We start from the raw sequence: 14,650 nt of genomic DNA, 5'->3' as shown, positions 1-14,650 counted from the left end.
GCTGTCGCGGTAAGAGTGAGTTTGCTCCACTGTGCACAAAAGAGTATGTGTACCACTGCACGACCGAATAAACTAATATTCATGCTAAGTGAACGTGTCGGTGGATTATGTCTGCAATCAAAAGGTGAACGCGGAGGTAATCGAGGCTGACAGAACAGCGCGTCAGACAGATCGATCCGGAAGAAAACAGCACCTCAGTAGCCCAAGTAATGGATCGGGCTCCTTTAATTGGTATTGTGGTCCGTTCTCCTATATCACTTAAGAACGGATCCGTACAGACAAGTGTTTTTTCGCACGAGGCCCATTATTTGTTGTTGTGTTTTTGCAGATCTGAATGAGACGGTAGATCAGCAGTACGATGCTCTGCTAATGAGTAATGTGGTGCCAATGTACCCTGAGTTTAAGAGTAAGTTACTGGTTAACATCACGGCAAAAAACTACTGCAAAATGTTTCTTTCTTTTCCTTAAATGTATTCTTCTCTCCTCTCCTGTTTCAGAGATCTGGGACTATTTTCACAGCACCCTATTGAAGAAATATGCCTCTATTTACAACGGTATTAATGTGGTGACGGGCCCCGCATTTGATTACAACTATGACGGCCAGTACGACACTCCGGAGCAGATCCAGCAGTAAGTTTTGGTTTTCTAATGAAGATCATAACCTCATCATTTCCACTTTTACGGCTTCTTCTTTGAAAAGACATTCAGCCTTGATTCCTGCACTATACTTCATCAACAGAGTTGCAGTTTTTATTTGAACCAGACAGTGATTTTAAATTAAGAAAGACACTGTAACAAAACAGGAAATGGTTTATGTGATGACCAACACCTTCCTAAGACACTTGGGTTTCCCTTTCATATGTCGCCCCTCTGCATTAGAGGGACCATCAGTCAGTGGTGTGCACAACTTGGATGGACTCCCGTCACAACTCTTGACAGGATATTAAAAAAGGGCTGCTATGTTATGCCAGCTTGTTTTCCCTCTTCCACACAAACAGAGCAATGGAAAAAAGAGGCTAAAGAGGATTAACAGCACAACTGTGACTGGTTTATTATTTAGGCTGGGTTGCTTGTGTATTGTTCCTTTACAACAAAGGAATTCAAAGTGCTTTTATACAAGACGTATAAAGCCATGACATAAAGAAATACAATGCAATATAAAAAGATATTTGACGCCAAAATAAGCATTGGGTTTATCTTCGTCGATAGTAATTTAAAGACAGTTGGTATGTCACTTTGTGTGGCGTCAAGTAAAATTATTATTTGGTGTTTTTTTTCATATTGGAGCCGAACAGAAGAAGACCGAGAATGGACCCACAGATAAAAATAATTTGATAACATCACACCATGACCAGAAAAAATATTACTTTTGATTGGCTGGCAGGTGTGCATATATATATGTGTGTGTGTGTGTGTGTGTGTGTGTGTGTGTGTGTGTGTGTGTGTGTGTGTGTGTGTGTGTGTGTGTGTGTGTGTGTGTATATATGTGTATATATATATATATATATATATATATGTGTATATATATATATATATATATATGTGTATATATATATATATATATATATGTGTATATATATATATATATATATATGTGTATATATATATATATATATATGTGTATATATATATATATATATATATATATATATATATATATATATATATATATATATATATATATATATATATATATATATATATTTACTGACATGTTAAATGCCGTAGAACAAAAAGGTAAAATCAAGCTTGTGTTAACCACAGTACTTATGTTAGGCACTTAAACAAAGACCCATTCATAAAACATATTGACTTTGAGACGAGGAAACAGGAAGTGCAAAAATCCTGACTCATTTTCTGGTTTTCAGACTCATTGCTGCATCACTCTATGGTGGGTTAAATAGATTACACACACACTTAAAAAAAAAAGTAGAGGAAGATCAAACACTCGTTTTTATTTCTGGGGAAGTGCTAATGCTGTAAGAACCATAATGCACCCTGATATGTCCCAATACAGAAAATAATGGACTTGCTGGAGTAAGAAACCACACAATTCTTAATCTTCACCTTGTCCATCATATTCTCAGAACGTAGACACGGTCACCCAGAAGGTTTGCAGAAGGTTTGATGTTTGGCGCCTCAGTGATCCACTACTACTCTACAGTGAATAAAATGTTTGCTCATGATTATTGCAGTATGCAATCTAAAATATTAGAATAATGACATTCACATCTATTCTTGTATGTCTTTACATCATATCCGTGGAGAGAATAGATGAGATACTCAGCCAGCTGCTGAAATGGTTCGAAAATGACCGTGACACACTGAGTTAAGAGGTTCGTCTGATAACCGCAAGGTTGGCGGTTCAATCCTTGGCTGGGATGTGTTCTGTGTCGAAGTGTCCCTGAGCAAGACACTGAACCCTACTGGCTCTCCGGGCGCTTCTCAGCAGCCCACTGCTCCCAGTAAGTTGGTGATGGGTTAAAAGCAGTGGCTAAATTTTGTATATGTGTAAAAATGTACATGACAATATAATTTTCTTCTTCTTCTTCTAATATGACTTTGGAGAAATACGTTCAAAGTAACCAATATCGTGTCTCTTTCAACCTACAACTGAACAAACCATCAATATTTTAAAACAAATTGGTGTTTTGTGACACGTTGATATTGTAACAGAAATTTAGCCAGTTGAAAAGACGGTGAAAATAGGTCTTAGACATTCAGCCCCAATTTCAACCACAAAGCAACATTGAAATCCGGGTTGGTGCTCTTGGTGCTCACTGGGCAACCTCAAATGATCAGAAAGTGCAGTAAAAGGTCTACAAATATGTAGTCTGTCACCCCCTGTGAGTCAGAGATCCACTCCCCTCAGCAGCCCAACCAATGATCAACTGACAAGTTCAGTTTCCTCCGACTGACCAACAAGGATGCAGCGCTGTTTGACCATTTGAGCCAAGACACAATGTAAGTTTGTGTTCCATAATAGAAGATTACGACAGACAGCAACAAGTGTGATGCGTTACATCATGTAAGCAAACCATGTACCTATCAACTGTGAGCTCCAGATCAGACTGGAGACATAAACACTAAAAAAAAAATGTATACATTTTTTACCTGTTGCTGCTGTACTGACTGATGAGTCGCCAACTTAATTTTGTTGTATGTTTTTACGATGACAATAAACATCCTTATCCTTGAAAGCCAATATTGCAAATCCAGGTGAAATCTGGTTTAAACATGAACGTTTAATAAACGTCTTCCAATAGTCGGTGAAAATACTGTCACTTTTGAACAACTTTTAAACGTCCTTTAAACGTCGAAATGCTCACAGTTTAATATGTAGTAATTAAATAGTTAATTATAGTAACACAACAGTTTCCACTTTCAGGACGAAGAAGACCAAGTGACAACCGTCACACCCTGTTCTACATTGAAACAGTTCTCCCAAAAGAATGGAAACACAAACACAGTTTACTGCGGGGTCGTTGCCACTTCCCTTTAGCGTGAGCACTTCCAAGGCAAAGTGAAATTCGTCTGGAATGACTTCAGAGGCAGCTGAAGTTTCCACTTAATGCATTGTGGGGAAGGCCATAACTATGATAGTAACCTTTGATTCAATTAGAAATCTCTCGTCTGGGAAAATTCACCTCATACTTTTCGCTCTGACACATCAGCATTAAGTGGAAACTTCAGCTGCCTCTGAAGTCATTCCAGACGAATTTCACTTTGCCTTGGAAGTGCTCACGCTAAAGGGAAGTGGCAACGACCCCGCAGTAAACTGTGTTTGTGTTTCCATTCTTTTGGGAGAACTGTTTCAATGTAGAACAGGGTGTGACGGTTGTCACTTGGTCTTCTTCGTCCTGAAAGTGGAAACTGTTGTGTTACTATAATTAACTATTTAATTACTACATATTAAACTGTGAGCATTTCGACGTTTAAAGGACGTTTAAAAGTTGTTCAAAAGTGACAGTATTTTCACCGACTATTGGAAGACGTTTATTAAACGTTCATGTTTAAACCAGATTTCACCTGGATTTGCAATATTGGCTTTCAAGGATAAGGATGTTTATTGTCATCGTAAAAACATACAACAAAATTAAGTTGGCGACTCATCAGTCAGTACAGCAGCAACAGGTAAAAAATGTATACATTTTTTTTTTAGTGTTTATGTCTCCAGTCTGATCTGGAGCTCACAGTTGATAGGTACATGGTTTGCTTACATGATGTAACGCATCACACTTGTTGCTGTCTGTCGTAATCTTCTATTATGGAACACAAACTTACATTGTGTCTTGGCTCAAATGGTCAAACAGCGCTGCATCCTTGTTGGTCAGTCGGAGGAAACTGAACTTGTCAGTTGATCATTGGTTGGGCTGCTGAGGGGAGTGGATCTCTGACTCACAGGGGGTGACAGACTACATATTTGTAGACCTTTTACTGCACTTTCTGATCATTTGAGGTTGCCCAGTGAGCACCAAGAGGACCAACCCAGATTTCAATGTTGCTTTGTGGTTGAAATTGGGGCTGAACGTCTAAGGCCTATTTTCACCGTCTTTTCAACTGGCTAAATTTCTGTTACAATATCAACGTGTCACAAAACACCAATTTGTTTTAAAATATTGATGGTTTGTTCAGTTGTAGGTTGAAAGAGACACGATATTGGTTACTTTGAACGTATTTCTCCAAAGTCATATTAGAAGAAGAAGAAGAAAATTATATTGTCATGTACATTTTTACACATATACAAAATTTAGCCACTGCTTTTAACCCATCACCAACTTACTGGGAGCAGTGGGCTGCTGAGAAGCGCCCGGAGAGCCAGTAGGGTTCAGTGTCTTGCTCAGGGACACTTTGACACAGAACACATCCCAGCCAAGGATTGAACCGTCAACCTTGCGGTTATCAGACGAACCTCTTAACTCAGTGTGTCACGGTCATTTTCGAACCATTTCAGCAGCTGGCTGAGTATCTCATCTATTCTCTCCACGGATATGATGTAAAGACATACAAGAATAGATGTGAATGTCATTATTCTAATATTTTAGATTGCATACTGCAATAATCATGAGCAAACATTTTATTCACTGTAGAGTAGTAGTGGATCACTGAGGCGCCAAACACCAAACCTTCTGCAAACCTTCTGGGTGACCGTGTCTACGTTCTGAGAATATGATGGACAAGGTGAAGATTAAGAATTGTGTGGTTTCTTACTCCAGCAAGTCCATTATTTTCTGTATTGGGACATATCAGGGTGCATTATGGTTCTTACAGCATTAGCACTTCCCCAGAAATAAAAACGAGTGTTTGATCTTCCTCTACTTTTTTTTTTAAGTGTGTGTGTAATCTATTTAACCCACCATAGAGTGATGCAGCAATGAGTCTGAAAACCAGAAAATGAGTCAGGATTTTTGCACTTCCTGTTTCCTCGTCTCAAAGTCAATATGTTTTATGAATGGGTCTTTGTTTAAGTGCCTAACATAAGTACTGTGGTTAACACAAGCTTGATAGATTTTACCTTTTTGTTCTACGGCATTTAACATGTCAGTATATATATATATATATATATATATATATATATATATATATATATATATATATATATATTTTGTTTATTCTAAGCTGTCACAATTCTATGAGCTCTGAAAACACTTTGTAAGTAATCTGGAAAAAGGAATTCAACCTGATGTTTTTTATATCAAAATGTGATCAGTGGATTTTACTTGAATCATTTAGTTATTCTGTTTTCAACGAATTTAAAGGTACTCTTGAGAATCTTTTACGATGAATGACTGAATAAAAAAAACAAACTATTTTGTTGTTATTGTTCAGTGTGCTTGTTTAAAACTTCCAGTAAAAGCAATTCAAACTGTTTCACACTCTTTTGATATCTGCAAGTATTGCAATGCTTGATTTGTCCACAAGATGTCAATGTAGAGCTTTAGAGGAATCTTGTAAATCTGGATTCTCTGGCATACTGGATCATTCTCAACCCCATGACTCAGGGTCAGTTTTTTTATAAATATATTTATGTGATTTAAAACTGGCATATTATCCCAGCTTGCAGAAAATTGGGAACTGGAAAGTTTGACCTGTTAATTGCAAATACTGAATTAAAACATTTATTTGATTTTAAATCTTGCTGGTGGGAGTTGATGATCTGTCCAAGGTGCTGAAAAAAATGCAGATGATTTCTGCAGCAGTTTGTTTTTTTATGACATGACTCAGTGGTAGATCAGCAGAACATGTAGAGTCATGCTGGTTAGCTGACGTCTTCTGACTGGTTTCAACCCAAAGTAGTGAAATGAAGATACATTGATCTGGATCGATATATTGACTGAATGATTCAAGTGAGAACATTGACACATATCATCTTTAAGTTACGCCTTTATTTTGAAATTCCCACGGCATCCAAGCATCCGTCCGTCCTACAAGGCCCAGAAAGAAAATTGTCAAATCATATTTTAGTTGCTTTTTTGTGAGTTTATATAAATGTAATTGATTGTGTTATGATATGATATATTAATAGGGCTTTCTTAAACTTCCTTAATGTTGTCATCACTCCATGTGCATCACAAATCAGAGCTGGGCAGATTTGAGCTGCTTATGTGCCAAATTATAGGAAAATAAAGAATGGATATACAACTAATAGACACTGTGTTTTGGAGCTTCTTCGGTTAACTGCTGCCCATGTTGTCCAATTAGGCCAACTCTGTAATTTCCTACAGCAAATGGTAAAACATTTTATCTTGTTTCCGGTCTAATGAAAGAGCTACTTTGGTTCTGTACTGTAAACGTTCCATATTCACAGTCACAGAGCGCCGAACACAGAAGATCTTCGGTATGCAATAATTCTGATGTGTCAGAGCGAAAAGTATGAGGTGAATATTCCCAGACGAGAGATTTCTAATTGAATCAGAGGTTACTATCATAGTTATGGCCTTCCCCACAATGCATTAAGTGGAAACTTCAGCTGCCTCTGAAGTCATTCCAGACGAATTTCACTTTGCTTTGGAAGTGCTCGTGCTAAAGGGAAGTGGCAACGACCCCGCGGTAAACTGTGTTTGTGAAATATCTGCTGACTTCCTGTGTCATTCTGTCAGTGACTCAGTTGCTGCTGATGTTGTGAATGATACAGATGTATGAATGGTATCAGATTCATGTCTATATATGGTGCCCTCAAAGTATTTTATGCAACCCTAAAAAGACAGAGTTATTTTGTGATGTAATCTTTACACAGGTATCTATTGGATTATTTGAATGATGAAGTTCCTCTCAAAACCATTTATTCTGTTTAAGTAATAAAATGTAAACAAACAGCAAAAGTGAAGGCTGTAAACTGTCATCTGAGCAAGCCAGAATTTGACAAACAGGATAACCAGCCATTTCCTATCACCTGGCTCTGATAATCCGAACCGTGTCATGACCTCATTGCTGTCATGATACCAAAGTATGCCAGGAGGAAACTGGACAGACACTGCGGCGTGGACGTGGAGATCACACAAAGTGATCGACTCGGTCCACAACCTGATCTCAATCCCCGAACGACTCTCAAACAGCAGTTTTTAACGTTTTGTGGTTAGACTGTGGTTGACGTTTTGAAACCGTATGTTTTAACATTGTAACATGCGGTTAACATTGTGAAGAGGTTGCAGTTAACGTTGTAACATGGTTAACATTGTGTTTAACGTTGTATTACTTTGTAGTCATGGATGACATTGTAACATGCGGTTAACGTTGTGAAGAGGTTGCAGGTAACGTAACATGGTTAACAATGTGAAAAGGTTGTGGTTAATGTTTTAAGATGTGGTTAACATTGTTGTTTAAGTTTGATTACATGTTAACGTTGTGTTTAACGTTGTAACAAGTGATTAACATTGTTGTTTAAGTTGTATTACATGTTAACGTTGTGTTTAACGTTGTAACAAGTGGTTAACATTGTTGTTTAAGTTGTATTACATGTTAACGTTGTGTTTAACGTAACAAGTGTTTACATTGTTCTTTAAGTTGTATTACATGTTAACATTGTGTTTAACATTGTAACAAGTGCTTACATTGTTGTTTAAGTTGTATTACATGTTAACGTTGTGTTTGACGTTGTAACAAGTGCTTACGTTGTTGTTTAAGTTTTATTACATGTTAACGTTGTGTTTAACGTTGTAACAAGTGATTAACATTGTTGTTTAAGTTTTATTACATGTTAACGTTGTGTTTAACGTTGTAACAAGCGGTTACGTTGTTGTTTAAGGTGGTCACTGTTAACATTGTAACATGTGGTTAACGATGTGAATAGGTTACAGTTAATTTTGTAACATGGTTAACATTGTGAAACAGTATCTTTTAACATTGTAAGACGTAGTTAACGTTGTGAAAAGGTAGCGGCTAAGTTGTAACATGTGGTTAACGTTGTGAAGAGGTTACAGTTAATGTGACATGGTTAATATTTTAACACATGGTTAATGTTGTTTAAGTTGTAACATGTGGTTAATGTGAAATGGTGGAGTTTACGTTTTGGTCGCGGTGAACGTTGTGAAAGGGTGGTGGTTTCAGAAGGTATACAAACTTGTCACTGGTAAATACTTCATTATTCTGAGTGTCTATAGCACAGATGGTTTCCAAAGGGACCAGTGGCAACAGTCAAGATGCTGGAAAAGATGGTGGGAAAGCAACGTGCAGACCCTGGTAAACCAGAGTCTCTTTTTGCACCATTATAGACGGCTGTTGAATCAGGTTCACCTTCAGTAAAACGTGCTACCTAGAACAATAAACTGGTGCAGCAGCTTTTCAAATCAGCTCGAGGCAGATGCCATATTCAGAGCGAGTGGGGCAAGTGCAAATTTTGTTCATTTTAACATTGTGATTGCATGATTATTGCAGTTATGTGCCATTTACCTAGTGTTAGCCTTTTGCTTTCATAACGTTCTCATGACGCATGAGGATCTGTATATGCAAGAAGTTGTGTAAACACAAAAGTTTGACGTGCATACAGTCAAAAAAAGAGGCAGCTCTTGTGCACAGATGAACATATTCCAGGAGGAGGCACACATGACTCCAATGTTTGATGTCGACTATTTGCTTAAAGCAGTATATCTCATTATCATTAAAAAAATTTAGACAAATGCTTTCATATTGAGCACGTTAGCATGTTTTTTGGCACTTAACTAATTAAGAACAGCATTGTAAAATAATACAGATACCTTGCTGGGCTGTGACACAGGTAAAGATGAAAGTGAAAAGATGACATAATGCTTGTTTAGTGTCCCTTTTATTATAAAATCAGTTGAAGTAAAAGTGAAACTAGCTAGAAATAAAACAAAACAAGCCTGCTAATTGCAGTGCCTATTATTTATATTCAACAACTGTTTTTTAAAATGTATTGGAGTCCAAAGCTGCCAGTTTCACTGTCTCTTTCTGTTCATAGAAACTGACCATTTATCTTCAGTGGTGAGAGTTCACTTTCCATTTGACTTGAAAAATATTTGGGTTGCTGATAATGGAGATAAGGTTTCCCCAGCTCCTGACAAGCACAGTCTCTTCAACAAAACAAACTGATTATTAACTCATATCTGAACGCACTTTCTGCATTTGCATGTTCGTCATGCAGGTGTGAGAGCACAGAGACACATACAAAGACTAAAGTAAAAGCAGAGACAGCAGCACGTTGCACCTTCCATGTGTTTCCCAAACACCTACGTATAAATCATTCAGGTCACAAGTCCGTCATGTTGTGTTATTATGTGATTTAGGGATTTGCTGTGAACTTAAACTATGGATGTGCAAAATGAAACCACTTTGCAGCTACATATTGTTTAAATTAGCCTCCCAGCCAAAAAGTTGCTTTGATCCAAAGGTAATTACCAACCACAAACGACAATGGTGTTTTCATTCATGATCATCCATCACGTTAGAATGTTGGCAGCCGGGCGAACTGGTCTCTGGCATGACTTTACAGATGCATTTTTCAAGGTATATGTTTAACATCACACGTAGGCAGCATTTACAAAAATGGAATGGAATGGTATCTATCGTACTTCACAAAGGCCTTATGTGTCCTTCAGTGACATTTTGCAGATGTCCCCTCAGGCGTCTGGTTATGTGCAAAGTAGGCCTGCTTACTTACCATATATAGGTGATGCTTAACCAAGAGGACACCCTTTCAAGATCTTAACAAGGTAATTTTATTTGTTGACACTTATGGTAATGGTATAAGTGGAAAAGGTCTATATGGGTTGTTTTAAAAAGCGCATCGACTTGCTATGTTCTTGAAATATTGGCAGAGCTAAGAAGGTAGATCAGGTCTGATGCTTGATGCTTTTGGTGCATGTCAGTCTTTTGTTCTTGTTACATCATTTTGCTGTGAAGTTGCTTGTTGGGAACATTAATACAATTTGACATCTGATCTTTTCTACAAAGAAGAAGGTGGAAAGAGCACGCTTCAAGAGTTTCTATGGTTTTCCAGGAAATTGCTCTGTTTTTGATTTACGTAACATTTTTCGGTTTAAGAAAATATGTTAGCATGAAGATAATCAATAGTAGCCTTCATCCAAATGTAAAACGTGTTTGATGTCGCACAGTAGGCTCCATTCAGCCTCCTGCTGTGCGTGATTGAGGTTTGGGTTGTTATCAAGCGCATTATCTCCTGAATTTACCAAACAAATTTTTCAGCTGATGTGCATGTCTATATTTAGCTTCATTTGGCTCAGCGCTTCATTGTGTTGTCTGGTTTCAGTTGGTTTATGATTCTTTTCTGACCGTCAGCACTCTCTACATGTGGTTTGTCCGGTATCTGTATGTATTCAGCATGTCTTCAGGTTTGTCCTCAGCTTTAGATGTCCACATATGTTTGCTAAGGTGAATCCTGATTCTTGGAGTCTTTCTGACAGATCTGTTAAACAATTTACCCAAAACCAAATTCTAAACCTTTTGATGTATTGTCACTGAGGGAAATATTGTCTTGTCCATATTTATAGTTGTACTTTTTCATTTCTTTTAGCTCTCACCTTGAGCAGTTTTATAGGGTGCTGGTCAAAAATTGGGTTGGTTTGTACAGCAAACTAAACAACGTGACTGGCAGAATGACAAAGCAAATATATGTTTATTAGCAGCTGCTCCTCAGCCACCTGATACTTCTTTGTTTTGTGTTCATGTACAAAATTTGGAATTCCCAAATCAGCTGCAAAACAACTTCATTTCATGAGACTCTTTGCCAGGAAAATAATAAAACCAGATTGTTCTAGGAATTGGAGGAATGGGAAAGGTCAGTATAAATGTTTGTGAAAATACTGATGTTGTAGTTTTGGAGAATTTTGAATCAGTAAGAATCTTTGCATATTGTGTCTACTTACAAACCTCCATATTGTTTTTATCAAGGGCAATAAATGTAGAGGACCTCGATGCCTAGTGATAAAAGGAACTTTCTGGGAACACGGCGCTCTCTATCACATGCTATAAAAACATCAAAATAAAAGTCACATTTGATTGTGGCACCTAAAAATACTACGACCTTTGGTCATGTGGACCTTTTTCACCTTCATATTGGTGTGAGCTGCAGAAACACTTTAAACTAGATTATTTTGAAAAATAACAGGATTGAGGACTGAATGTACATTTCCTGTTACTTGATGACATAAGTCATGAGTTGATGCAATTTGCTGTTTGTTTCTAATCTGTTACTTGTCTCTATTTTGTTACGTGTGAAACTTGTATGCTGCCATCTTGGCCAGGAATGCCTCGTAAGGTTATGGTTAAATAAAATGAATTAGTTATGTTAGAAAAGCAACGGTTTGCCAGAGTTCATGGACAATCTTCATTTCCAGAATCAATACTCATTAATTATAATTGTATCACTACTCATTTTATTAGAAATTATGGCAGCTAGGTACAGCTGGAGCCCAAACTCACTAACTGCATTTCCTGAATGAATATTATATATTTTTCAGAATGAAAAAAAGCAATTTCAGAGAGAAACAGACAGATTGGTCTACAACATGTGTTTGACGGACATATCCAGGATGCCAAACTGATTCAGCAGTGAAAACAGGTTAAAATAAATGCTAAAGCTACAGATCATAGAGTAAAAGTGAACCTCCATCATCAACTTGTGATCGTGACAGAAGACAATGAAATAAAAGAACAACACTGTTCCTCCTTATTCACTGTCACAATTATTAAAATATATTCAGTTTGCCCTTAGTAGCCGGCGTAGTAGCCATAGACGTGCTAACGCTAGTTTATGATGTGCTAACGAATATCTCTTTCCATACTGAGGATGAGCAAGTATAGATGATGGATGGACTGACCTGCCTCATCAGATTATTACAAAAGACTAAAGTCGATCAAACACTTAGTCCTGAGTAAAATAGCCATATTTCCATTAAATGTATGTGGATGTTCATGGTCCCCAGAGGATGATCCCTAATACATGTAGTGTTCCCTGAACTCTCCTCTAGTGCTACTTTCAGGACAAGAAATATAATCTACTGTCACAAAGATCGCTGAGCACATTCATGTGCCCCAGAGGGTGAACCTTTAAAAAAATATATATTTTCATGGTCTTGGGTTTTTCTTTAGTGTATTTCCTGTTTTATTGTTAAAACTCTCCCCTGCTGCAGCAGGCAGTGCTCAATGGTTTACTGAAGAAAAAGAATTACAGGCAGGGAAAGGAAGAAAACAGGAGGATAAACACTAAGAAAACTAAACTAGGGATCAGGGCTGTAACGTCAGAAACAACATAAAAGCAGACGACCTGACACTGAAACAGGGAAATACATGGACTTAATACACAAGGAACTAATTGACAAATTAGACTCATGTGTGGTGGAAAACAGGTGAGAAAACGACAAAGGCACAAAGTAAAACCAAGCATGACACATGGGGAGAGTATTTTTCAAACCAAAAAACAGGCTAAACAAAAAGTCCAAGACCATGACAAGGCGTTTTATTAACACTATTTTCAGTAATCATTAATCTCATTCTTAGAGCTAACTGTCTCCCAAATATGACCTTAAAACTGCACAGTCATACTACATGACATCATAAGAGCATGGTGTACGTGATTACTAACTGCTCCATAACAGAAAATTACTCACAAAAGTTAATTAAGGAAGAGTTTAAGATTTGCCAAGCAGGAAGTCTAACATTTCATCGTAAGCTTCTCTGCAAGGCATTTTCTTCCTCTATGGTGGTTGCTGCCAAAACACTTCACAGAATTGTAACATAGACCGACGTTTTTCTTGGTATTTGGCACACAGGGTTCAGGAAGGTCATGCAGATCATCCCGGCATTACTGGCACTAACAATTAACTCTTACTGTGACCTTGATGGCGGTTAGAATAAATTGAAGATGGATAAGTCCCATGAAATTATATATACACATATATATATATATATATATATATATATATATATATATATGTATATGTATATATATATATATATGTATATGTATATGTATATATATATATATATATGTATATATATATATATATATATATATATATATATATATATATGTATATATGTATATATATATATATATATGTGTATATGTGTATATGTGTATATATATATATATATATATATATATATATATATATATATATGTGTATATATATATATATATATATGTGTATATATATATATATGTGTATATATATATTTTTTCAACTTGTGCACACAAAAAAACGCCTGTGGAAGTCAGCGTAGAGAAGAAGTCGAGGTGGTCGATGGGTCAAAAAACACAGGGTTATGTTACATAAACATAAACAGGTACTTTTTGTACTTTTTGTTTTGTTTAGTTTCAATTTTGTAGTCCTTTTAAGCCAAACCAGGAAGTATCTCTTTGGTTTTGTTTCTGTTTGACAAACAATGTTTTACTCCAAATGTAATCGAAAGTGCAGTTGAGTAGTTTGGCATCATCATTTTTTCGGGAGGGGTTGGTGCAGCAGGTTCAACAGCTCACTACTATTCTTGAAATTCAAGTAGTAACTGTCAATACTTTTAAACTACAGCTGCTTTCTGAATCAGAAGAATTTGGGCAGACACGGTGATGTCAGTTTGAGTAAGCCAGTTGTTATCCAGGTTGCTCAAGTGGAGTTTCTATTCTTTCGGGAGAACTGTTTCAATGTAAAACAGGGTGTGACTAGAAAACCTTGTTTGCCCTGTCAACCCTTCCTACTGTGTGCAAAGTCAAGTCAATTATTAAGGATATCTGAGATAATGGGATGTCTACAATTTTCTTTTTTCATCTCCTGAAAAACGACTCATCAGTTTGAAAAGTTGCAACTTCAACCAATGAAATACATGTTGTGAAACTGCAGTTTAAAGTAGGTTTGAATACTGATATAGGGATATTTCCAATCTTTGTTTTGAATATGTATTTTATTCCATCTTTGTCCCAGCATGCTTTGTGAGAGATACAGCTTGGACAGGTTCTAGTGTGTAATAATAGTGTTTTTATTTTAAGGTGCCTCTTTCTGTGTACACCCCTTTGAGGATATGTGTCATTGCACGCTTTCATAAAAGACTGCATTATGTCTGGTAACAGCATGACGAGTCAAATTTAAGTAATCCCGTCTGATGGCTTTAAACACCCACATCCCAACAGTATATGGAAACGCCTTCTATTACCTGAAACACTTTGTTTGCCACTAAA

General features: G+C 36.9%; 1 protein-coding gene across 1 annotated transcript; it reads left to right on the top strand.

Moving 5' to 3' along the window:
- Nucleotides 1-1,482, top strand: LOC137872437 (ectonucleotide pyrophosphatase/phosphodiesterase family member 3-like). Its single transcript, XM_068710651.1, has 3 exons — nucleotides 1-231; nucleotides 329-406; nucleotides 498-1,482. The coding sequence occupies exons 1-3, from the start codon at nucleotides 210-212 to the stop codon at nucleotides 632-634; spliced, it is 237 nt and encodes a 78-aa protein (XP_068566752.1). The 5' UTR covers nucleotides 1-209; the 3' UTR covers nucleotides 635-1,482.
- Nucleotides 1,483-14,650: the final 13,168 nt, after the last annotated feature.

The sequence above is a fragment of the Cebidichthys violaceus genome, unplaced genomic scaffold, assembly GCF_023349555.1.
Source record: "Cebidichthys violaceus isolate CVI_PGR_0920_01 unplaced genomic scaffold, fCebVio1.0.p SCAF_16, whole genome shotgun sequence".
In the NCBI taxonomy this organism is placed as follows: Eukaryota; Metazoa; Chordata; class Actinopteri; order Perciformes; family Stichaeidae; genus Cebidichthys; species Cebidichthys violaceus.
The sequence above is the reverse complement of the archived record's forward strand: the minus strand, read 5'-3'. Positions and strand labels throughout refer to the sequence as shown.

What these genes read in the sequence shown, in the direction of transcription:
- LOC137872437 (XM_068710651.1), top strand. Translation starts at nt 210, where the DNA reads ATGGATCGGGCTCCTTTAATTG. An exon ending in GGATCGGGCTCCTTTAATTG is followed by an intron (nt 232 to 328) that starts GTATTGTGGTCC and finishes GTGTTTTTGCAG; the next exon opens with ATCTGAATGAGACGGTAGAT. An exon ending in AATGTACCCTGAGTTTAAGA is followed by an intron (nt 407 to 497) that starts GTAAGTTACTGG and finishes CTCCTGTTTCAG; the next exon opens with AGATCTGGGACTATTTTCAC.